The 25,652-nt window shown below is 48.6% G+C and overlaps 1 protein-coding gene across 2 annotated transcripts in view; it reads left to right on the forward strand.

Moving 5' to 3' along the window:
- plch2a (phospholipase C, eta 2a) overlaps positions 1–25,652 on the forward strand; it is a 268,571-nt gene that overhangs the window by 218,824 nt on the left and 24,095 nt on the right. For both annotated transcript variants that reach the window (XM_072478060.1, XM_072478059.1), the window contains 3 exons: positions 9,540–9,624; positions 11,028–11,174; positions 12,681–12,760. In XM_072478060.1, the coding sequence (XP_072334161.1) occupies positions 9,540–9,624; positions 11,028–11,174; positions 12,681–12,760 (312 nt within the window). The remainder of the gene's footprint in view (positions 1–9,539; positions 9,625–11,027; positions 11,175–12,680; positions 12,761–25,652) is intronic.

Consider the following 25,652-nt stretch of genomic DNA (forward strand, 5'->3'; position numbering starts at 1 on the left):
GTATGTATTGGGTGGGGTGTATTATGGGTGGGGGTTTATAAGGGCAGGTTATAAATTGGGTGGGGAGACTTCCGGGTGCGGCGATGACCAGCTAAGTCGCACGTTTCGGCAGCTCCCGGTGGAACGGACTTTTGGGCTCTTAATAAGAGCCCCAACGGCAATTTTAACGGCCAAAAGTACTGTGCGGTAAACCAGAAGGGAATCCCCCTGGATACGGATGGAAAAAGGAGAGGAAAGTGGCCGGATTGCGGTGGATCCTCTAGAGCAGCGGCAAGGAAGGCAAGCAAAAACCAAGATGGCGTTGGAAGGTGGCAGTTTAATATGGGGCCCTGAACAACACGAGTTTTTGAAACGCTGTGTAGAAGAGCTTAAAAAGGAGATGAAGAAGGAGCTGTTGGCCCCGATATTACAGGCGATCGAAGGGCTAAAGGAGGAACAAAAGACCCAGGAGCGGGAGCTTCGGGCCGTGAAGGCAAAGGCTGCCGAGGACGAGGACGATATACAGGGCCTGGTGGTGAAGACGGAGATGCACGAAGCACACCATAAACGATGTGTGGAAAGGCTGGAGGTGCTGGAGAATAATGCGAGGAGGAAGAATTTAAGGATTCTTGGTCTTCCTGAAGGTGTAGAAGGGGCGGACGTCGGGACATATGTGAGCACGATGCTGCACTCGTTGATGGGAGCTGAGGCCCCGGCGGGTCCGCTGGAGGTGGAGGGAGCCTATCGAGTTATGGCGCGAAGACCGAGGGCTGGAGAAATTCCTCGAGCCATAGTGGTGAGATTCCTCCGTTTTAAGGACAAAGAGATGGTCCTCAGATGGGCAAAGAAAACTCGGAGCAGTAGGTGGGAGAACACGGTGATCCGCGTATATCAAGACTGGAGTGCGGAGGTGGCGAGAAGGAGGGCGAGCTTTAATCGGGCCAAGGCGGTGCTTCACAAAAAGAAGATAAAATTTGGAATGCTGCAACCGGCAAGACTGTGGGTCACATATCAAGGGAGGCACCACTACTTTGAGACGGCGGATGAGGCGTGGTCTTTTATTGTGGAAGAAAAACTGGAATAAGCGGGTTATTAAAAAAGAATGTTTGAAACAAAGTGGTGGGGCGAGTATGGGGGCGAAGAGGGGGGAAAAAGGGGGGGAAAGATGAGTTTTATGTTATTAATCCTGCGATGCGGTAACTTTTCTCTCTTCCACAGGTGGTGGTGGAGGGAGGAAGGGAGGTGGAGGAGATGGGGCGTTGGCCATGGGGGGCGGGGCCAAAAGGGAAGCGCGGGCTTTGTTCCCGCGCTATGATAATCATGGCGGGAAGCAGGAAGGAGGGGGCGTCGCAAGGTGTGAGCCGAGGTCACGGGGGGAAGCCGAGGTCGGCCAGAGTTTGCTGACATCTGGGAGCAACATGAGGGGGTGTAACTACGCTAGTGGGGGATCTAGCGGGGGGGGGTGGGAGGGGGGAGTTACTGGGTTGCTGCTGCTGGGGAGAGGGGGAGCCGGAATGGGGTGGGGTGGGCGGGGGGGCACCGCCTGGGGGGGACACAGCTGCGTGGGAACCGGGTGAGGAGCTGGGAAAAAGGGGATGGCTAATCGACAAGGGGGGGGGTAAAAAAAAGCCCCCCAACCCGGTTGATCACGTGGAATGTGAGAGGGCTGAACGGGCCGATAAAGAGGGCACGAGTACTCGCACACCTTAAGAAACTTAAGGCAGACGTGGTTATGTTACAAGAGACGCACTTGAAACTTATAGACCAGGTTGGACTACGCAAAGGTTGGGTGGGGCAGGTGTTCCATTCGGGGCTAGATGCGAAAAACAGGGGGGTGGCTATACTAGTGGGGAAGCGGGTTATGTTTGAGGCAAAGACCATAGTGGCGGATAGCGGGGGCAGATACGTGATGGTGAGTGGTAAATTACAGGGGGAGGCGGTGGTCTTGGTAAATGTATATGCCCCGGACTGGGATGATGCCAATTTTATGAGGCGCATGCTAGGACGCACCCCGGACCTAGAGGTGGGAAAGTTGGTAATGGGGGGAGATTTTAATACGGTGTTGGAACCAGGGCTGGACAGGTCGCGGTCTAGGACTGGAAGGAGGCCGGCAGCAGCCAAGGTGCTTAAAGATTTTATGGAGCAGATGGGAGGAGTAGACCCGTGGAGATTTAGCAGACCTAGGAGTAAGGAGTTTTCGTTTTTCTCCTATGTCCACAAAGTTTATTCGCGAATAGACTTTTTTGTTTTGGGAAGGGCGTTGATCCCGAAGGTGAGGGGGACGGAGTATACGGCTATAGCCATTTCGGATCACGCTCCACATTGGGTAGACTTGGAGATAGGGGAGGAAACAGAAGGGCGTCCACCCTGGAGAATGGACATGGGACTAATGGCAGATGAAGGGGTGTGTCTAAGGGTGAGGGGGTGCATTGAAAAATACTTGGAACTCAATGATAACGGGGAGGTCCAGGTGGGAGTGGCCTGGGAGGCGCTGAAGGCAGTGGTTAGAGGGGAGCTGATATCAATAAGGGCACATAAAGGAAAGCAGGAGAGTAGGGAACGGGAGCGGTTGCTGCAAGAACTTCTGAGGGTGGACAGGCAATATGCGGAGGCACCGGAGGAGGGACTGTACAGGGAAAGGCAAAGGTTACACGTAAAATTTGACTTGCTGACAACGGGTACTGAAGAAGCACAGTGGAGGAAGGCACAGGGTGTACAGTATGAGTATGGGGAGAAGGCGAGCAGGTTGCTGGCCCATCAATTGAGGAAAAGGGGAGCAGCGAGGGAAATAGGGGGAGTGAGGGATGAGGAAGGAGAGATAGAGCGGGGAGCGGAGAGAGTGAATGGAGTGTTCAAGGCATTCTATAAAAGATTATATGAAGCTCGGCCCCCGGATGGGAAGGAGAGAATGATGTGCTTCCTGGACCGGCTGGAATTTCCTAAGGTGGAGGAGCAGGAGAGGGTGGGACTGGGAGCACAGATCGAGATAGAGGAAGTAGTGAAAGGAATTAGGAGTATGCAGGCGGGGAAGGCTCCGGGACCAGATGGATTTCCAGTCGAATTTTATAGGAAATATGTGGACTTGCTTGCCCCGATACTGATGAGAACCTTTAATGAGGCGAAGGAAAGGGGACAGCTGCCCCCGACTATGTGATGGAGCCCACGAGGGAACAGGCCATTCTGGACTTAGTGTCATGTAATGAGCCAGACTTGATTAAAGATCTTAAAGTAAGGGAGCACTTCGGAGGCAGTGATCATAATATGGTAGAATTCAATCTCCAATTTGAAAGGAAGAAGGTAGAATCAGATGTAAAGGTGTTACAGTTAAATAAAGGTAACTACAGGGGCATGAGGGAGGAACTGACGAAAATCGACTGGGAGCAGAGCCTAGTGGGAAAGACAGTAGAACAGCAATGGCAGGAGTTTCTGGGAGTAATTGAGGACACAGTGCAGAGGTTCATCCCAAAGAAAAGAAAGGTTATCAGAGGGGGGATTAGGCAGCCATGGCTGACAAAGGAAGTTAGGGAATGCATCAAAGCAAAAGAGAAAGCCTATAATGTGGCAAAGAGTAGTGGGAAGTCAGAAGATTGGGAAGGCTACAAAAACAAACAGAGGATAACAAAGAGAGAAATAAGGAAAGAGAGGATCAAATATGAAGGTAGGCTAGCCAGTAACATTAGGAATGATAGTAAAAGTTTCTTTAAATACATTAAAAACAAACGGGAGGCAAAAGTTGACATTGGGCCGCTCCAAAATGACGCTGGTAATTTTGTGATGGGAGACAAGGAAATAGCTGAGGAACTAAATAAGTACTTTGCGTCAGTCTTCACAGTAGAAGACATGAGTAATATCCCACCAATTCCGGAGAGTCAGGGGGGAGAGTTGAATATGGTAGCCATCACAAAGGAGAAAGTGCTAGAGAAACTAAGAGGTCTAAAAATTGATAAATCTCCGGGCCCAGATGGACTACATCCTAGAGTTCTAAAGGAGATAGCTGAAGAAATAGTGGAGGCGTTAGTTATGATCTTCCAAAAGTCACTGGAGTCCGGGAAAGTCCCAGAGGATTGGAAAATCGCTGTTGTAACCCCCCTGTTCAAGAAGGGAACAAGGAAAAAGATGGAAAATTATAGGCCAATTAGCCAAACCTCGGTTGTTGGCAAGATTCTAGAATCCATTGTTAAGGATGAGATTTCTAAATTCTTGGAAGTGCAGGGTCAGATTAGGACAAGTCAGCATGGATTTAGTAAGGGGAGGTCGTGCCTGACAAACCTGTTAGAGTTCTTTGAAGAGATAACAAATAGGTTAGACCAAGGAGAGCCAATGGATGTTATCTATCTTGACTTCCAAAAGGCCTTTGATAAGGTGCCTCACGGGAGACTGCTGAGTAAAATAAGGGCCCATGGTATTCGAGGCAAGGTACTAACGTGGATTGATGATTGGCTGTCAGGCAGAAGGCAGAGAGTTGGGATAAAAGGTTCTTTTTCGGAATGGCAACCGGTGACGAGTGGTGTCCCGCAGGGTTCAGTGTTGGGGCCACAGCTGTTCTCTTTATATATTAACGATCTAGATGACGGGACTGGGGGCATTCTGGCTAAGTTTGCCAATGATACAAAGATAGGTGGAGGGGCAGGTAGTATGGAGGAAGTGGGGAGGCTGCAGAAAGATTTAGACAGTTTGGGAGAGTGGTCCAAGAAATGGCTGCTGAAATTCAACGTGGGCAAGTGCGAGGTCTTGCACTTTGGAAAAAAGAATAGAGGCATGGACTATTTTCTAAACGGTGACAAAATTCATAATGCTGAAGTGCAAAGGGACTTGTGAGTCCTAGTCCAGGATTCTCTAAAGGTAAACTTGCAGGTTGAGTCCGTAATTAAGAAAGCAAATGCAATGTTGTCATTCATCTCAAGAGGCTTGGAATATAAAAGCAGGGATGTACTTCTGAAGCTTTATAAAGCATTAGTTAGGTCCCATTTAGAATACTGTGAGCAATTTTGGGCCCCACACCTCAGGAAGGACATACTGGCACTGGAGCGGGTCCAGCGGAGATTCACACGGATGATCCCAGGAATGGTAGGCCTAACATACGATGAACGTCTGAGGATCCTGGGATTATATTCATTGGAGTTTAGAAGGTTGAGGGGAGATCTAATAGAAACTTACAAGATAATGAATGGCTTAGATAGGGTGGATGTAGGGAAGTTGTTTCCATTAGCTGGGGAGACTAGGACCCGGGGGCACAGCCTTAGAATAAAAGGGAGTCACTTTAGAACAGAGATGAGGAGAAATTTCTTCAGCCAGAGAGTGGTGGGTCTGTGGAATTCATTGCCACAGAGGGCGGTGGAGGCCGGGACGTTGAGTGTCTTTAAGACAGAAGTTGATAAATTTTTGATTTCTCGAGGAATTAAGGGCTATGGAGAGAGAGCGGGTAAATGGAGTTGAAATCAGCCATGATTGAATGGCGGAGTGGACTCGATGGGCCGAATGGCCTTACTTCCGCTCCTATGTCTTATGGTCTTATGTCGGAGGCAACGATATCGCTTCTCCTAAAGAAGGAAAAAGACCCGCTGCAATGCGGGTCCTATAGACCTATTTCCCTCCTAAATGTAGACGCTAAGATTCTGGCCAAGGTAATGGCAATGAGGATAGAGGATTGTGTCCCGGGGGTAGTCCATGAGGACCAAACTGGGTTTGTGAAGGGGAGACAGCTGAATACGAATATACGGAGGCTGCTAGGGGTAATGATGATGCCCCCACCAGAGGGGGAAGCGGAGATAGTTGTGGCGATGGATGCCGAGAAAGCATTTGATAGAGTGGAGTGGGATTATTTGTGGGAGGTGTTGAGGAGATTTGGCTTTGGAGATGAGTATATTAGATGGGTACAGCTGCTGTATAGGGCCCCGATGGCGAGCGTGGTCACGAATGGACGGGGGTCTGCGTATTTTCGGCTCCATAGAGGGACGAGGCAGGGATGTCCTCTGTCCCCATTATTGTTTGCACTGGCGATTGTGCCCCTGGCAATAGCATTGAGGGGTTCCAGGAAGTGGAGGGGAGTACTCAGGGGAGGAGAGGAACACCGGGTATCTCTTTACGCGGACGATTTATTGGTGTATGTGGCGGACCCGGCGGAGGGGATGCCAGAGATAATGCGGATACTTGGGGAGTTTGGAGAATTTTCAGGATATAAGCTGAACATGGGGAAAAGTGAGCTGTTTGTGGTGCATCCAGGGGAGCAGAGCAGAGAAATAGAGGACTTACCGCTGAGGAAGGTAACAAGGGACTTTCGCTACTTGGGGATCCAGATAGCCAAGAATTGGGGTACATTGCATAGGTTAAACTTAACGCGGCTGGTGGAACAGATGGAGGAGGACTTCAAGAGATGGGACATGATATCCCTGTCACTGGCAGGGAGGGTACAAGCGGTTAAAATGGTGGTCCTCCCGAGATTCCTCTTTGTGTTTCAGTGCCTCCCGGTGGTGATCACGAAGGCTTTTTTCAAAAGGATTGAGAAGAGTATCATGAGTTTTGTGTGGGCCGGGAAGACCCCGAGAGTGAGGAAGGGATTTTTGCAGCGTAGTAGGGATAGGGGGGGGGGCTGGCGCTACCGAGCCTGAGTGAGTACTACTGGGCCGCCAACATCTCAATGGTATGTAAGTGGATGGGAGAAGAGGAGGGAGCGGCGTGGAAGAGATTGGAGAAGGCGTCCTGTAGGGGGACTTGCCTACAAGCCATGGTGACGGCGCCGTTGCCGTTCTCACCGAAGAAATACACCACAAGCCCGGTGGTGGTGGCTACTCTGAAAATTTGGGGGCAATGGAGACGGCATAGGGGAAAGACGGGAGCCTCGGTGTGGTCCCCGATAAGAAATAATCATAGGTTTGCTCCGGGGAGAATGGATGGGGGATTTGGAACATGGCAAAGAGCAGGAGTGACACAATTGAGAGATCTGTTTGTAGATGGGACGTTTGCAAGTCTGGGAGCGCTGACCGAAAAATATGGGTTGCCCCAAGGGAATGCATTCCGGTATATGCAACTGAGGGCTTTTACGAGGCAACAGGTGAGGGAATTCCCGCAGCTCCCGACGCAGGAGGTGCAGGACAGAGTGATCTCAAAGACATGGGTGGGGGACGGTAAGGTGTCAGACATATATAGGGAGATGAGAGACAAGGGGGAGATTATGGTAGACGAGCTGAAAGGGAAATGGGAAGAAGAGCTGGGGGAGGAGATTGAGGAGGGGCTGTGGGCTGATGCCCTAAGTAGGGTAAACTCATCGTCCTCGTGTGCCAGGCTAAGCCTGATACAATTTAAGGTGTTACACAGGGCGCATATGACTGGAACACGGCTTAGCAAATTTTTTGGAGTAGAGGATAGGTGTGCGAGATGCTCGAAAAGCCCAGTGAATCATACCCACATGTTCTGGTCATGTCCGGCACTACAGGGGTTTTGGGTGGGGGTGACAAAGGTGCTTTCGAAGGTAGTGGGGGTCCAGGTCGGACCAAGCTGGGGGTTGGCTATATTTGGGGTTGCAGAAGAGCCGGGAGTGCAGGAGGCGAGAGAGACTGACGTGTTGGCCTTTGCGTCCCTTGTAGCCCGGTGCAGGATACTGTTGATGTGGAAGGAAGCCAAGCCCCCGGGTGTGGAGACCTGGATAAATGACATGGCAGGGTTTATAAAGCTGGAACGGATTAAGTTCGTCCTAAGGGGATCGGCTCAAGGGTTCACCAGGCGGTGGCAACCGTTCGTCGAATACCTCACAGAAAGCTAGAGGGAATGGAAAAGAAGAAGACAGCAGCAGCAGCCCGGGGGGGGGGGGGGGGGGGGGGGGGCGGTGGTGGTTGGGGGGGGGGGAGTGGGGGGGGCGGTGGGAGGGGGGGGGGAGGAACCAGAGGGATTCTCAGGGATGTTAATATATAAGTATAATATGTATAGGTTGTTGTTATAGATAATTGTATATTGGACTGTTAAAACATATTTTTGGAGAATATTTATCTGGGACAAGGCAGTTGCCATTTAGTTTTGGTTTTGTTTTTGTTTATATATTATTTATTTCTTGTTTATAAAACTGGTCATTGTTATTTATATTGTTATATTACTGTGTAAAGGATACACAATGTACTGTGATGGTTGGCCAAAAATTTTCAATAAAATATTTTTAAAAATTAAAATTTAAAAAAATAAAAATTGGGTGGGGTGTGTTATGAGTGGGGGTTTATAAAGGGCAGGGTATATTTTGGGTGGGGTGTATTATGGGTGGGAGGGTTTATAAAGGGCAGGGTATATATTGGGTGGGGTGTATTATGGGTTGGAGGGTTTATAAAGGGCAGGGTATATATTGGGTGGGGTGTATTATGGGTGGGAAGGTTTATAAAGGGCAGGGTATATATTGGGTGGGGTGTATTATGGGTGGGAAGGTTTATAAAGGGCAGGGTATGTATTGGGTGGGGTGTATTATGGGTGGGAAGGTTTATAAAGGGCAGGGTATATATTGGGTGGGGTGTATTATGGGTGGGAAGGTTTATAAAGGGCAGGGTATGTATTGGGTGGGGTGTATTATGGTGGAGGGGGTTTATAAAGGGCAGGGTATATATTGGGTGGGGTGTATTATGGGTGGGAAGGTTTATAAAGGGCAGGGTATATATTGGGTGGGGTGTATTATGGGTGGGAAGGTTTATAAAGGGCAGGGTATGTATTGGGTGGGGTGTATTATGGGTGGGAAGGTTTATAAAGGGCAGGGTATATATTGGGTGGGGTGTATTATGGGTGGGAAGGTTTATAAAGGGCAGGGTATGTATTGGGTGGGGTGTATTATGGTGGAGGGGGTTTATAAAGGGCAGGGTATATATTGGGTGGGGTGTATTATGGGTGGGAGGGTTTAGAAAGGGCAGGGTATGTATTGAGTGGGGTGTATTATGGTGGAGGGGGTTTATAAAGGGCAGGGTATGTATTGGGTGGGGTGTATTATGGAGGAGGGTTTATAAAGGGCAGGGTATGTATTGGGTGGGGTGTATTATGGTGGAGGGTTTATAAAGGGCAGGGTATGTATTGGGTGGGGTGTATTATGGTGGAGGGTTTATAAAGGGCAGGGTATGTATTGGGTGGGGTGTATTATGGTGGAGGGTTTATAAAGGGCAGGGTATGTATTGGGTGGGGTGTATTATGGTGGAGGGTTTATAAAGGGCAGGGTATGTATTGGGTGGGGTGTATTATGGTGGAGGGTTTATAAAGGGCAGGGTATGTATTGGGTGGGGTGTATTATAGTGGAGGGTTTATAAAGGGCAGGGTATATATTGGGTGGGGTGTATTATGGTGGAGAGTTTATAAAGGGCAGGGTATATTTTGGGTGGGGTGTATTATGGGTGGAGGGTTTATAAAGGGCAGGGTATGTATTGGGTGGGGTGTATTATGGTGGAGGGTTTATAAAGGGCAGGGTATGTATTGGGTGGGGTGTATTATGGGTGGAGGGTTTATAAAGGGCAGGGTATATTTTGGGTGGGGTATATTATGGGCATGCTGGGCTCTCAGCTGAAAGTTTAATCCTCACTCTCCTCATCTCTCCTCTTCTGTAGATAATCGATCCTTTTGTGGAGGTTGAAATAATTGGCCTGTCTGTCGACTGCTTTAAGGAGCAGACCAGAGTGGTGGATGACAATGGTTCGTGACCCTGACAGGGACCGCCAGTAGCTGGTGCAGAGGGGGAGGGGTGTCATTCTGATCACAGCACCATTTGTTTGGGCTGACAGTCTGGGTATTTTAACTGCTGTAAAAGCCAGAGGCTGATCTCTATAATTTCCCTTGGCACCAATGTGTGTGAATTATAATTTGTCGTAAGCATGGCTCACTTGGTGAAGGTGGTGTGACTGAGTCAGAACAAGCAGGAAGATTCCAGGCACCAGGCTGTGCTGACAGGGGGGAATTTGTCGCTCAATTTGTGTATGTGCGGACAGTGGTGGGCCTCCTACAGTTCAATCGCCACATTGAGCACATACATTTCCCGCCTCGGGGCTAACTTGAAATATTTTGCTTTCATTGTCTGCTAATTCTCCCAGTTATTTCCCCCAGGTTTTGAAATTCACTCGTCATTTTTAGGTCAGTGGGGGGGCGGGGGGGGGGGGGGGGGGTCGCTGTTAATGTCGCTCAGAACGACTACCACTAGATGGCATCTGTGTCTCAAGTCACCAAAGGGATATCCTGCTGGGACACATCTGGAGGGCTGCTCCTTGCACCGCCTGGTGGCTGCTCATCGTGGGGGGGTGAGGGGGGGGGGGGGGGGGGGTTGTTGGTGGGCATTCTGCCTCTTGGTAGCAGAGATGAGGACCCAAGCGGAAACTTCAACCCCCCAGTTCTGCCAGCCTCACCCACAGGGAGCGAGTGTCAGAAATGGGGGTTTCCTTCTGACAGCTCAGGTGCAGAGAAGGTTCCAGGATTCTGCATTCAAATTATCTGAGGGACCTTTTGCCGTCCAAACCATGACATCTCCTGGAATCTAATCGTAAAGGAGGAAAGACATACACTTAAATAGCGCCTTTGATCATCTCGGGACATCGCAAAGCACCGCATTGCCAATTTTGGGGTGTGGTCGCTGTTGTAATGTAGGAACTGCAGCAGCCAATTTACGCACAGCAAACTCCCACTGACAGCAATGAGATAGTGACCAGACCGCCCGTGTCTTGTAATATTGCTTGAGAAATAAATATTGGCCCCAGGACACAAAGGCAAACTCCCCGGCTCTTCTTCGAATAGTATCATGGGATCTGTAATGTCCACCTGATGGGACCATTGTTTGACATCTCCTCTAAAAGGATGACATCTCTGACAGCACTCCCTCGGCATAGCCCTGGGGGCGATCAGTACGGATTCTGGACTCTGGACTCTGGGGGTGGGCACTTGACTGCAAGACATTCTAACTCCGAGAAAGGGGAGTTATCACTGCACCACGACTGGGGCAGAAGATGTCAGGAACTGTGCGGTTGTGGGTAATCCGGTCCCATATTGATGGACTGGCTGACAACTCATTTTCACGCATCTAATAGGGTGGAATTGTTCTGCTATTGCAGGGTTTAACCCAATGTGGGAGGAGACGCTGGTGTTCACTCTCTACATGCCCAATCTCGCTCTTGTCCGCTTCTTGGTCTGGGACCATGATCCAATTGGTCGGGATTTTATTGGCCAAAGAACATTGGCGTTCACCAGCATGATGCCGGGTAAGTGAGAGATTGCCATGCTATCTCAGTAATGACGCCCAATTATTGGTGCTTTATACGCTCTGCAATGCAGTTTGTTATCAGAGGGTTGTCATGTGAGTTAATGTAATGGCGACCATGTTTTATACTAAAGGGACTGCTGGGAGTTGGTAAGGGCTCTTCAAGATGAGGAATGTTGCCAATGTATATTGTAGATTTGCCTAGCAACAGCGACAGCATTAATGCTCTTCATTAGCTCAACTTTAACATGGGGAAAAAAATCATTTAAGGCTCATCACAGACCGTAAGGAAAAGATGGGCATTGAACTAAGGAAGGAGATATTCGGAGAGGTGACCAAAGATTTTTCAAAGACATGGGTCTTAAGGAGAATTTTAAAGGTGGTGCATAAGGATTTAGCGAGGGAATTCCAGGCCAAGTGACCTAAATGTCAACCGTGTAGGTCGGTAATGACAGAGGTGATAGAAATGGGATTTAATGCGGGTGTATGTGGAGGATGGAAGGTCATCCAAGGATCATTGGAGCCCACCGTCGAGTTTAGAGGAAAGGGACAAGTGTTTCAGTAACAGGTGGGCGAGGCAGGGGTGAGGTTGGGTAACATTCCACAGGTGGAAGTAGGTAGTCTTTGTGATGGAGAGGATGTGGGCTCGAATTCAGTTCAGGGTTTAATGAGTTGTAAATGGTTTGGAGCAGTGGCCTGGGAGAGATGGTAGACTGTGACCAGGGAATGGGATTCCTGGCAGAAGACAAAGACACTGGGCGGAATTTTCTGCTTTTGAAACTTGCCTTGGTGAGTGGGTTCCGCAGCGCGTTTCCCGCTGGTCAGAATGGTGGGAAATCCTGTTCAATTCCGGGCTTGGATGCTCATTAATTATGCACAGGCGAGTATCTCTCCCAATCACCTGGTGGGTCAGGAACTGTCTGCCCCACTGTTACCCTGGCAGGGTTGAAGTCTGGGCGCCATAATTAGAAATGTCACCCGAGCACACACCGGTGGTGAGGTCTCACAGCTGCACTTTATCAAGCGTGATTCAGACCGACGTGATTTCCTGCTGGCGTGGACACAAGATTGGAAGGCAGCATGTGACTCCAGCAACTAGCATTCACGAGATGGTAGGTAGCGGAGTACCTGACCCGCCATCGGGAGAATTAGCCAATTGACTAGATTAAGAGGGGGCATTTCTCTCTCTTAAGATGAGGAATATTGGCAATGTATATTGTAGATTTGCCTAGCAACAGCAACAGCATTAATGCCCCCCCCCCCCCCACCCCCCCCCCACCCCCGCTACGAAACCCAGGATGGGAAAATTTTCCATCCAATGCCTCCATCTTCCCAATGTTTAGCTGCATGAATGTTGCAATCCTAACTCACAAAGCTTAATCTCACGTCTTACGCTGTCATGTTTTGAACCTGCGGAGGGGGTAGACCGAAATAAGCTCACATCCCTCATACACCATCCTACGGATGATAGCTATGATGTTAACTCCATTTCCTTCTGTGGTTTCAGGCTATCGGCATGTGTACCTGGAGGGGATGGAGGAGGCCTCCATCTTTGTTCATGTAGCTGTCAACGATATCAGTGGTAAGGTGAGTGTGTCTCATTGGAGCTGTTCAAAGTTCGATAACTTTCGCCTCTTCTGCTTTGTAGCCACGACTTGGCACTTGTGTTAGATGTTCGCTACATGCCTCTTGGTAAGGAAAGTGATCTTGATTCAATTGCCGATTGCCATAATTTGATTACCCCTTGTGCTGATGTTTCAGTAATTCAGTAGGTGGCACTCTTTATCATTCTTCCCTGTAACTAATGGATCCAAGTAGATGGAACCAAACCCATTTCAATGAAAAGATAGAGAGAGAAGAGAGATTAAGAAAAAGAGAGAGAGTTGATGAGGCATAACTCATTTGAGTGAAGATTTGCGAGGAAGAGAGAGCAGTAGGTGGGGAGGTGGGTTTGAGACCAGGAAGAGATCAGCCATGATCTGATTGAATGACGGAACAAGCTCGAAGGGCTGAATTGCCCACTTCTGCACGTAATTCCTATGTTCCTCTGTAAGAGAGAGAAATGCCCCCTCTTAATCGAGTCTATGCTGGCCAGTCATTGGGCTAATTTCATTGTGTTTCTCTGTTCAATAAATCAAAACATCAAAATGTTTGAGCTATATTTAGGCATAGAGTGAAATCCCAGTTATATCATGAACGTCTTGAACTTTCTTTAATTATTTAATTGGATGCTATTTACCTTTAAAAGCTATTTAAGGCAATCTTGGCAAAAATATTTGGGGCTAATCCTGAGAATGCACCAGTTAGCAGTGAGATAGCTGGTGTGATTAATTTGATGGCCACCTCTCTATGTTCTAGAAGACTGTTGCATGGATTATCACTCTGCCTACTGAAATAACTTTGGCTGTGTATCCCCACTATATTCTAGAATATCTTTGGTTGGGTGTTCCGCTATGTTCTAGAATATATTTGGCTGGGTGTTCCGTCTATTTTCTAGATTATCTTTGGATGGATGGTCCCTCTATGTTCTAGAACATTTTTGGCTGGCTGCTCCCTCTATGTTCTAGAATAGCTTTTGCTGGGTGATCCTTTATGTTTTAGATTTTTTTGGTCGGATGGCCCCTCTATATTCTAGAATATCTTTGACTGGGTGTTCATTCTATGTGCTAGAATAGTTTTGGCTGATCATCCCCTCTATGTTCTAGAATAGCCTTGGCTGGATGTGTATCCGCCCCCCCCCCCATGTTCTAGAAAATCATTGACTGGGTAGTCCGGTTGTGTTCTCAAATATCTTTGGCTGGATGGCCCTCTATGTGCTGGAATAGTTTTGGCTGGTCAGTCCCTCTATGTTCTAGAATAGCCTTGGCTGGATGTCTCCTCCCCTATGTTCCAGAAAATCATTGGCTGGATGGTCCCGCTGTGTTCTCAAATATCTTTGGCTGGATGTCCCTCTATGTTCTAGAATATCTTTGGCTGGGTGTCCTCTATGTTCGAGAATATATTTGGCTGGGTGTTTCCCTCTATGTTCTAGAATGTCTTTGGCTGGGTGTTCCCTAAATCTAGAATATCTTTGGTTGGGTGTTCCTTCTATACTCTAGAAGACCTTAGACTGGGTGCTCCCCTCTGCTTAATAGAAGACTTCAGATTGGTTGTGCCCACCATGTTCTAGAAGATATTTGGCTGGTTGCCCCTTTGTGCTCTAGAAGAGGCTTGGCTGATCGCAGCCTATTCTTGAGGAGGCTAGCTGGCTCAACTTAGGTTCTAGAAGTGGCTTATTTGGCCAGGTCTTCAATCTGGGAGAGTCCTGGCTGACCACACCTCTGCATTCTGGATGAAACCTGTCACAATAGTTCTGAATAAGACTGAAAATAGAAATGTTGCTCATGCGTAGCCACAAAATAAAATGCTCAGGCACTTTCCTTCCGTTTTTCTGAAAGTTTATTTAAGGTCTGTAAACTGAGCAAGTATTCAGGACTATATGTGTTCCAATGCAATGAGCTGCTTCTATGCCAGCAGAAGTGTGAAATTATATCCACCCCCCACCCCCCCTTCCTTGATGCATCAGATGCCGAAAGGCTGGAAGACAACCAACTACACAAATGCAGTGGTATGACTCCACTGAGAATTCAGCAAAACAAGAAGAGGTGTTGAATACTGCTAGTTAAATATGGCATTGCATGTCTCTGCTAAAAATGTCACCCTTTCCAATAAAAAGCAGGAAGCAGAGTGTGGGGCCTATTTTAATTAAGAGGCATCTGCGCTAAAGGAGGCAAGAAATAAGGTGATGATTAAAATCAGCCTCATTCACCCGGTTCTGTCAAAGCAAAATGCTTACAGACAGGACATGTGGCATACCACAAGTGACAGAGTGAATAGATCTAATCAGCTGTAGGTAATATTTTTGAGACAAATGGAAATTGTTTATTTTTTTGGTGGCGTGCTCCAAGATTAGAGCGCAGCTTTAATTTCCTCTTTCTCCGAGATGTCCGTGTGCGCCCCTTGTACCCCGGCAGCAAATGCTGGGTCAGGTTGGGTCTCCATTAGACAGTAGCTGAGCTAAATTGAAAATCTGTATCATCTTACCAGGGAAGGAGGTCAGAACACATCAAATCGGGTGAGAGGCATGTCAACAACCTATCCCGTAAGCAAAGTTGACATCCCTATTACGCTCTTTAGCACATCTCATTCAGATTGTTAACATTTAAAGACAAGAGATGTTTATTTTTGTTGCAGTACCTGTTCAACTTTTCCCAACAGCACTTCCCCCCCTCATGCTTTCAGTTTCTCCCGTCTGTTTATGTCTCCGTCTGTGGGATGAGGGTGTCGCTGGCACGGCCAGCATTTGCTGCCCTTCCCGAGTTGCCCTTGAGGAAGGCAGTGGACCACTGCAACCCGAGTGGCGAAGGTGCCCCCGCAGTGCTGTCAGACAGAGGGTCCCCGGGGTTTTGACCTCGCAGCAATGAAGAAATGGCCTATATATTCCTAAGTCCGGGAGGTCAGGTGACTTTCAGGGGATCTTGGATGGCATTCCCATGCATCCCTTTCCCTCTTCGGCGGTGGAGGTCACGGGAATGGGATGTGCTAGTTAAGAAGCCTGGGCAAGTTGCTGCAGTGCATCAAGTGGATGTTACAGAATTCAGCAGATGTGCACCAGGAATACGCTGATGTTTAGACTCGTGGATGAGATACCTATCAGGTGGACTGGTTTGTCCTGGATAGTGTTCAGCTCCTTGAGTGTTTTTGCTGCTGCAGATATCCACGCACAGAAAGTTAGACTAGTGGGACCTGGTGCTTGACACTCCTGCTACACAAAGCGAAGGTGGAGGTGTGACCTGATGGAGGTCCTTAAAATGACAAACGGGATTGAAAGGGTCAATGTAGTGAAGATGTTTCAGTTATTGAGGAGTCACCAATCTAAGACATTGATAAGATAACTGGACCAGCCATTTAAATAAAGTGCATGCAAAAGCGGGTAAGAGGCAGGGGAATCTGTGGTGAGTAACTCATTTCCTGATTCCCCAAACCTGCTCATCATCTACAAGGCACAAGTCAGGAGTGAGACGGAATACTCATCTGGATCAGTGCAGCTCAATACAACACTCAAGAATATTCCAGGGCAAAGCACCTCCCTTGATTTTCACCCATCCACCACCTCCGCCATTCACTCCCTCCATCGTCAATGCACAGTAGGCAGCAGTGCGCGGCACCGCTACGGGATGCACTGTTGCAACCTACCAAGGCTTCTTCAACAGCACCTATCCAAACCTGCCACCTCTACCCCAAGAAGGACAACGTCAGCAGAAGCTTGGGAAGGCCACTACCTGCAAGTTCTCCCCCCAGGCCAAGCGCCGCCCTGTCTTGGAAATATATCGCTGTTCCTTCACTGTCAAAAACCCGAAACTCTCTTCCCAACAGAACTGTGGGTGTAACTACACAATCGTTACTACAATGGGAGGTAGATCGCCACCACCTTTTTCAGGGCAATTAGGGATGGGTACCAAAGCCTGGCCTCGCCAACATTCCATGAATGAATTTAAAAAACAGATAGTTGCAAATAAAGGCAAAAGGAAATTCAAGAGAAGCTTCTATATGCGGGCTAGGATTTATTGCCCTTCCCTAATTGCCCTTGAGACGGTAGTGGTGAACCGTCTTCTTGAACCGCTGCAGTCCATGTGATGTAGGTACAGCCACAGTGCTGTTAGGGAGGGAGTTCCAGGATTTTGACACAGTGACGGTGAAGGAACGGCGAATGGGCTCCAAGTCAAGATGTCCAAGTCAATGAGAACGGGGAACTCACTGCCACAAGAAATAGCGTTTAATGGGGAGAAAGGCATAGAAGACTGTGCTGATAGGATGAGATGAAGTGGGATGGGGGAAGGATCATGCGGAACATTAAACACCGGGAACGGGCCTGTTTCTGTGCGGTAAGTTCTCTGGAATTCTACGCAGAACAGGTGGACCCCTTGAGCTCAGCAACCACAGAGGATTCTCAGTCAGCACTTGGATTAATCAGGCAAAATGTATACCTCAATGCTCTTAAAGTAACCAGATAATTACCATAGCTTGAAAGAACATCCTGTCTTTGATGGTGATTAGGAAAAGTCTCTTCACGTATAAAGCAGCCGCGAAATCACAGGTGAATATTATCAAAGGAACATCAGTGCAATCACCCAGTTTTGTTCAGAGGATTGTCAAAAATGTGAAACCTCTTGGATCTTTTAGTGTTGTATTTATCTCCGACATGCTGCTACAAGGGAGTAGGTGGTAGAGTTGAACTTTGCGTGAATAGGTGGGACACTGTGTGCATTCGTTTATTTTAAGGTGCATTGACAAGTGTCTTTTACATTCCTAATTTAGCCAGAATGCTCCTTCGGAGACATCTCAAAAGAGATTTGCAGTAGAAGGGAGCATAAATGAATCCAAATCTGACAGTTGAACTTCTCATCAATCTCTCTTTCCTGTCAGGCTTCCCAACCCTTTTCTGCTTTTCAATGTATATTCCCATCTTTCGTAATCCTTTTTTTACAGGCTGAACCCTTGTCCATGTGTGTTTCTCAGCAATGTCTTTTTCTTTTGTATGATGTCAAATTCGGGGTATGTCCCTATTTTGTATATTTAATCGTCTTTCAACTCCTGCAGAAGGAGCCTCAAATAATCTCTCAAGGCTTCTTATTAGCAGAATTTATTTAGACGTTGAAGAGAATATAGAGAACTTGCTTGGAATGGAAGAAGGTGTTTGGCCACTATGGGTAAATAGCTAGTACCTCCCTTGGCACTAACCCAGTGCACCCCCTCTCTCATTAGGTTGGCTCCATTGGTGTGCCCCTTGGCTCTTAACTCAGACGGGTTTGTGGGTTTAAGACCCACTCTCAGCACGTGATCTGAGCTGGTAATCCCAGCACAGTACTGGGGAACCACTTTTGAGTCACTGTTGCTCTCCTTCATTTGAGAAGCCGAACCAAGGGCCCACCTGCCTTCATTGGGAGCTTAGGTGAGAGCCAAAGACTCCAGGATTTCGGAAAACATTGGGAAGCTCTCCTTGTGTGCTGGCCAACATTACCCCCATCCCCACTGGATGCGGGTTAACTGGCTATTCATTTCATCGCTTTTTGTCAGTTTATGCTCTGTCCGAAATGGCTGCCTCGCTTGCCGACATAATAAAAGTGATTGTGCTGTAAAATAACTCAAAGCCATTGATCACTTAAAGACATTTCTGAGGGACGTGTTAAGGGGCCGTATAGGACAAGCCCTTTTCACCTGTACCTATCTACCGCCATGGTTCTTAGTATAAATGCAGGCCCAGATTCAGCGCAGTAGCCATTATCCCCAGTAACGCGGTATACTGGCAATTGGTTTCACTGCTGGTAAGTAGCCACTAACTCCAATTTCAGTATCAGTATCTCGAAATTACAATACTGTTCCTAGTACAAGTGTTATTCCACCTGAATGTGCCAGTGTTGTGCAGGTTCAGTACTGGCGTGAGCCATTATTAGTGCTGCTGTTAGTCCCTATACACATGGTACTAATGCCGTTATTGATATCAATAGAGGGCAGATTTCCAATCCTCCTACCTTTTCTGGGGTGTAAACAGTATGCGTAATCAATGGTGCCAGCCAGTGATATGGTGGAACACTGTAGTTTGTCCCTGGTGATGCAGAGATGTTTTAAAGTGTATTCTCTGTATGTCTTGTCAGATTGCTTGCGAGTGCTATAGTAGCAATGTTAATGTCCTGTATGCAAGATCTGTTTTCTTACCAACTTTCACTTTGTCTGTTTGTGATTTACAGTGCAACTCTCTCAGTTAAACCTCCACTTTCACACGCTCAGAGTTTTTAGGAGCCCTGAAGGTACCTGTCCTGACTCAGGAAAGGTGTAGTGAGACCAATCACAAAGCTGCATGTTTCTCTGCTAGTGTCATCATGAGCATCAATGTTCCTGATTTGCTTTGACGCACTCCTTTCAGTTCATATATGGATTTGAATGTTGCCCAGTCTCTTTATGTTCGTCCATCTTAACTTCACTAACCCTCTGACTTGCAGATGCAGGAATTTTAGTTTGATATGTACTGTGTACATGTTTCACAATCACAAACGGAGAATGCACTGACAGATCCAGGGTGCAAGAGCTAAAACAATTGACCAACCTGGCGTTAAGGGCTGACTCTGGGAAAGGCAACTTCAAGGTCCAACCATAGATGGGTGAACTCCTGATCTTTAAAATCTCCTTACAGTGCCTGGGCTATCGTTACATCGGCTAAAGATTCGATTTAGCTTTCTTTAACCTAGCAACGGTTCTGAACTGTCCAATCCAATACTTGGGGTTTTTGTGGTTCTGTTTGAGTGGTAAAGTCAAACCTGACACAATCTAGGCGTCTTCACCCACCATGACAGGTGTTATGAAAGTCGAGCGTGGCATTGATACCATGAACTTCGAAGGCTGGAGTGAAGTATAAGCCAAAAGATGATTGACACTTAGGAGAAGCTTAGATCAGCTATCAATGTCCGGCAGTGTTTTTTTGATCACTCGGAGATCCTAAAATATGCTTAATTAGTGCAGATTTATATGGAACCTTTTCCCCTTGGCGAAAGTAGCATGCGGGTGACAACAGGTTACGCGTGACTCAAGACTGTTAACTGTACTGAGCATTAAGCATGTTTGTCACTGTAAGGCACAATCCCCAGTCACACTTGGACAGAAGTTGGCTGATTTCTCCCACTCCCCCCCCCCCCCCCCCAAAAAACCGATCAGTTCTTTCCATGTTTCAGGTGACCTTTCTTTGGGGTTTTTGTGTTTCTGCAGTTGGCATGGTGACCAGATCATGTCCTTGGGCACGCCGACACTCCACTAACCATTACAGGAATGTTTACCTTTACTGACATCATCGGGCTGCACTCTTTACTTGTGACTGAGCTATTAGGGAAGAGATGTTTTACTGGACAATGGTGGACAGAGAAGTAGTATTTCCCCTGACCTCCCTCCCAATACCTCCTTCGAAGATTGGGTGCACCTACATTGACCATTTGGCTTGTTATGGACCCCCCTTGCTCCGGCCTACGGTACAGAGTGGCGTTAGAGACCAGTAAGCAATGTGACCGGTCTGAACCCAGGTTTTTAATTGCTTAGCCCCTGAAGTGGAAGTCATGGATTAAATATTGGACAAATGCACAGAAAATTGAATGGCTCAAACCTTTGGGAAACTTATTTTAAAAGCCTAGGCCGCAGCCCCTGGATCTGCCAGTTTAAAAAAAAAAGAAACATAAACCTCCGGCTCTTGAATCACTGCCCTTTGATTCAAGAATCCGTGCATTTTAGTATCTCATTACAGCATGGTTTTATTTGGCAAAGCCAAAGGTGCTACCACACATTCTTTTGGACTAATATCAATCGGATTGCCACCAGAATTCATACTGGCTGCACACCCACTTCCACCAAACATCTTTCACCAGTAACTAACCATATGCCCTCAAAGGGCGATGCATTGTTTCTTAATCCTAAAGATACCATTCTCCCCCCCCACCCAACCCCCCAACCCCCCCCCCCCCCGCCCCCCCCCCCCCCCCCCCCCCCCCCGCCTCCTAACCTCCTCCCAGCACCAAACCCCTTCTCTTTAACAAGAATTTCATGCCTACTGCCCTTGCATTTTTTTCTGAAGGAATGGGGGATCTGTCCAAAGGCAAAGTAACAATGGAGTTGCGGGAAGAGTAGGCGAGGGAGAAAACGGTGGAGCTACCTCTTGCCTGCACCGTTCGCAGGGGAATGGTATGATGGGTCTGATGGTTAGCTTGCGGGAGTGGCCAGCATCACTGGACGTCCCTCTCTACAGCAAAAAGGCAAAAAGAATTCCAGGTGCAAGAAACCCGAAATAGAAACAGAAAACGCTGGATATGCTCAGCAGGTCAGGCGGCAAGTGTGGAGAGAAAAGCCGAGTTAACGTTTCAGACCGATGACCTTTCATCAGAACGGTTCTGATTCTCCCACCACCGGATGTTAGGCAGTATTTCCACCCCCACCCTGTCCGCAGAGCGTTTGGTGGCGGGGGGTGGCCTGCCCCTGGCTGGCTGTGGGATCTTCCTGTGCTGCTGCTGCGGTGGGGTTTCCCATTGTTTGCGCTCTCCTTTGCCGGGGGCGCCGCGGTGGAGGTTCGCCGTTGGCGGAATCAGAAGATCCCGATGGCGCGAATGGCCGGAATATCCCGCCCGTTGTCTTTTATTTCACTTTTTCCCCCAGAGTAGTTGGAAGGACTGGTCGAAGGGTCAGACTCCAGTAATCTTTGAGGAACATCGAGAACTGGAGGAGGCCCTGCAGCCTATTCAGTCAGCTAATTAGATTGTGGCGTATCTACACTCCAACTTTATTTACCCACCTTTGCCCCACGTATCTTTAACTCATAAAGATATATCCATCTCATTTTTGAAAGCTCCAATTGTCCCCGAGCCTCTACAGCCCCTTGCACCCTAGTGAGTCATTTTATCATTGTGAACATCTCAGTCAGGTCAACCCCTAGCCTCCTGGACTCAAGGCACGCTTTCTTTTCTTTCTTAAGCCAACCTGTGCTGCCCATCACTTACCTGCTAGGAAGGTATGTGACACGTACACGGTACCCTCCTGCAGCAACATGGCTGAGGTTAGGAGTTTGAGTTGTGAGTGATCACATGCCATCCCAGGTCCTGCCATCCAAGGTCCTGCCATCCCAGGTCCTGCCACCCAAAGTCCTGCCATCCCAGGTCCTGCCATCCAAGGTCCTGCCATCCCAGGTCCTGCCATCCAAGGTCCTGCCATCCCAGGTCCTGCCACCCAAAGTCCTGCCATCCCAGGTCCTGCCATCCTTTGGGACTTTTACGCTCTGTGCTGGCAGAGCTTTGGGTAAAGGAGATGTTTGTTCTGCAGTTCATTCTTGTGGGCCCATTGAGAAGTCAGGCCGGTTTAGCTCAGTTGACTGGGCAGCTGGTTCGTGGTGCAGAGCGAGGCCAGCAGCGTGGGTTCAATTCCCGTACTGGCTGAGGTTATTCAACCTTGTCCCTCGCCTGAGGTGTGGTGGCCCAGTCCTAAACTAGGGGTCATAAATATATAAGATAGACACCAATGGATCCAATAAAAACTTCAGGAAGCGGTGAGAGTGTAGCACTTGCTTCATGGGCTCACTCAGGCAAATGGCATTGACACCTTTAAGGGGAGCTGGATAGACACATCAAAGAGTGGAACGATATGCTGATAAGGTGAGTTGAAGATGCGAGGGGGTCTCAGGTGGAGCTGGACGAGTTGGACTGAAAGGGCTGTTTCCGTGCTGTCGACCTCTCCGTATTTCTATGAGCCAACAAATTATCGGCGAACTTTATTTGACCACACGGGCATCAAGAGAGCTTGATTTGGCTTATCAATCATGTTTGACTGTTTGTAAAATAACACGGTTTATCACCGATAAATCATTTTCTCCTCTCTAAATATTACCTGGAGTTTGAGGGCAAGTAATTCTTGAAGCCCACGATTTGCAGGCCTGAAACTCTTCTGGTGAGTTGACCCTGAAACTCTGGGATTTGGACTTCCCATCTTGCCTCCCATCCCACGCACTGGTGAGCCAGAAATTCGGAGTTTTAACTCAAAGCTATTTTCAACACAAAATTAATAGAATGTAAAAAGCTACGAGGAAATGAGGAACCTACACAAAACCCGGAACTACCTCAGTTAGAATAAAGGTGTGTAATATCGAGCTCCCTCCTGATAAGTTGAGATTCCGGGACGGTGGATTCCAGGTTCACTGAGAGGTTGCCTGGTATGAAGGAATAAAGAGAAATACTTCAAAAATGGGCAGTTTAATCATTGGAACCATGCAGGTTCTGGGATGATGTGCGTTTGAAAGTATTTTAAAAAATAAATTTAGGAGTACCCAATTCATTTTTTTACAATTAAAGGTCAATTTAGCGTGGCCAATCCACCTCGCCTGCACAGCTTTGGTTTGTGGGGTGAGACCCACGCAAGCACGGGGAGAATGTCCAAACTCCACACGGACAGTGACCCAGAGCACCCCCCCCCCCCCGGCCGCCCCATGTTGCTGTAGGTAAATCATTTACAAATACAAATAGCTACCAGGCTATGTTTTAACCTTGGGCCCTGGCTTTAATGGCCAGCGGGCTTATTTCCTGACCTGTGAGCAACTTGCCAGGGTCACCCCAGGTGAGTGTACAGCTAGGAGGGGAATGCTTCTTCGATGAAACTGACAGGCAGGGAAGCCTTTTATCGGTGAAGCTGAAGAGCTGCAGACATGGCCAGGTGAAAGGCAGCTACTGTTCACAGCTCTCCTCCTCCGAGAGTCCGGTCAGTACTTGGCAGCTGAGTGCCGACTGCTTGGAAGTCACTTCACTCGTCTGGTTACTCACCTTCAATCCGCATGCCAGCTGCCTGTCTCCACCATGATTTGGGAGCAGCTGAGATATCTCTACCTTGCACCTCTACCTTGATGAAGGACAGGAGGAGCAGAAACAGCAACCGCAGCAACTGGATCAATACCAGCACCGGCTGCCTTCTGCTCGGCCTTGTGCCGTGCAACAGAGCAGAGGGGATGGGCACAGGGATCCGGCCCCAAGGAGGCGAGAGATTCCAGCCCAGGTCTACAGGCAGCGAATCAGCTCTCTCGATAATGCCTTGGGAGGCTTTCACGGCAGGTGGTTGCTGACATCTGCAGCCTCCTGAAACAGGAACCCCTCCCAGCGGGCCAGGTGGGTAAACATTGCCAACGGTCATTAAGGTGCCCCCACTTTCAGCCCCACTGCCAGTTCTCTGTCTCTTCCTGAGCTTGTCTGCTCATTTCTCCCGCAAGGAGTAAAAGCAGGGAATTATGGGTGATTCCAAATGGCTTGTGTGCATTGCCGGAAGGACAACATTTATGGAAGATGACTGTGAGGCATGGGTGTGAGAGGGCAATAGGACGAGTGTTAGTGTGAGTGTTGGCTGGGCAGACAGAGATACCCGGACGGAGTAAAGAGTGCAGCTACAAGGCGTGTTGTTTTAAGGAGTGCTATGCAGGGGAATGCTGGGAGAGTCAGTATGTGGAATTTGGTGCCTGAAATTATGCCACTCCCCTTTCCAGTTTTCCTGGATCCTCTTGCACTGTTTCTAGGTCAGGGAGGGGTCCACTCTTCCGCTGATTTACTCGATCCTTTCCATCCACTTGTGTGCTTGATGGCCGGTGCAGACAGGATGGGCTGGAGGGCCTCCTTTTGTGCTGTAAAGCTCTGTGACACTCCTATTTGGTTGGAGGGCTGGTCCTCTCCTGTCCGTCCTTGGGAAAGGTCACCTCGCTCTGAGGCTGTACCTCAGATCCTGCAACAGGGGCGCTGGATAAGAGTGAGGCACCCAGGGAGCAACCTTCGCCAGTTTCCTCCCCATTCCTGTGGTTGCTAACGTCCCAATGGATCAGTGCACAGGTGAGCCACTGCAGCCCATACCTTGATGCCTTTAATTAGAAACCCTCCCTTTGACAGATTTGGCGTGTGATTCCACTCACCCCTCCCTGATTGGCGGGGGAACTTGGAAATGGGATGCCTCAGTCAAAGCTGGTGCAGAATCTAAAGGACCTGACATTTGATGGACCGATCTGACTTGTCTGGATGATAAGTGCTGACATTGACTGGTTGGGCCGAGTGGCCTGCTCCTGCACATTGATCAAAGACTGGGTCCCTCGCCCCAGTCCAGGATACGTGGATAAAACACCGAACTACACTTAAATGTTTCTCCTAAAGGAAAACCTGGAGATTGAGAAAACCTGGCAGCAGAAACCACACTGCCTGAACCCTTATCGAGGCCCTTGTTACCTCTCGACTCAACTATTCAAACCTCCTCCTGGCTGACATCCCAGCTTCCGCTCTCCATAAACTTGAGTGTGCAAAAGGAGGCCATTTGGCCCATCAAGTCCGCAGAGACCCTCCGAAAGAGCACCCCACCCAGGCCCATTTCCCGGCCCCACTCCCGCAACCCTACCCAGCCTGCACATCTTTAGACGGTGGGAGGATACCGGAGCGCCCACGCAGACACAGGGAGAACGTGCAAACTCCACACAGGCAGTCGCCCAAGGCTGGAATTGAACCCAGGTCCCTGACGTTGTGAAGCAGCAGTGCTAACCACTGTGCCACCGTGCCGCCTCGTATTCCAGCCCCACAATCCTCCAGGATATCAGCGCTCCTCCAATTTAGCTTCCTGCGCCTCCCCAGTTTTCATTGGGTCAGCATTGGCAGCCATGTCTTCAGCTGCCTGGGCCCATGGCTCTCTCCAACTCTATCTACTGCTCTAAGATGCGCTATGAAACCTACCTCCTACCAACCTGCCTTCCTCTATGGTGCAATGTCATATTCGTTTGCTAATGTTCCTCTGAAGTGCCTTGGACACTTTGCTACATTGGAATTGCCATTGTGTCTCGAGTGGAGCTCGCAGAGGTCTGAAAGCAGTCTCCACGTTGTGGTAGAATGTGCCTCAGAGAGTCCGGAGG

Source organism: Scyliorhinus torazame, chromosome 16, assembly GCF_047496885.1.
Source record: "Scyliorhinus torazame isolate Kashiwa2021f chromosome 16, sScyTor2.1, whole genome shotgun sequence".
NCBI classification, from domain to species: Eukaryota; Metazoa; Chordata; class Chondrichthyes; order Carcharhiniformes; family Scyliorhinidae; genus Scyliorhinus; species Scyliorhinus torazame.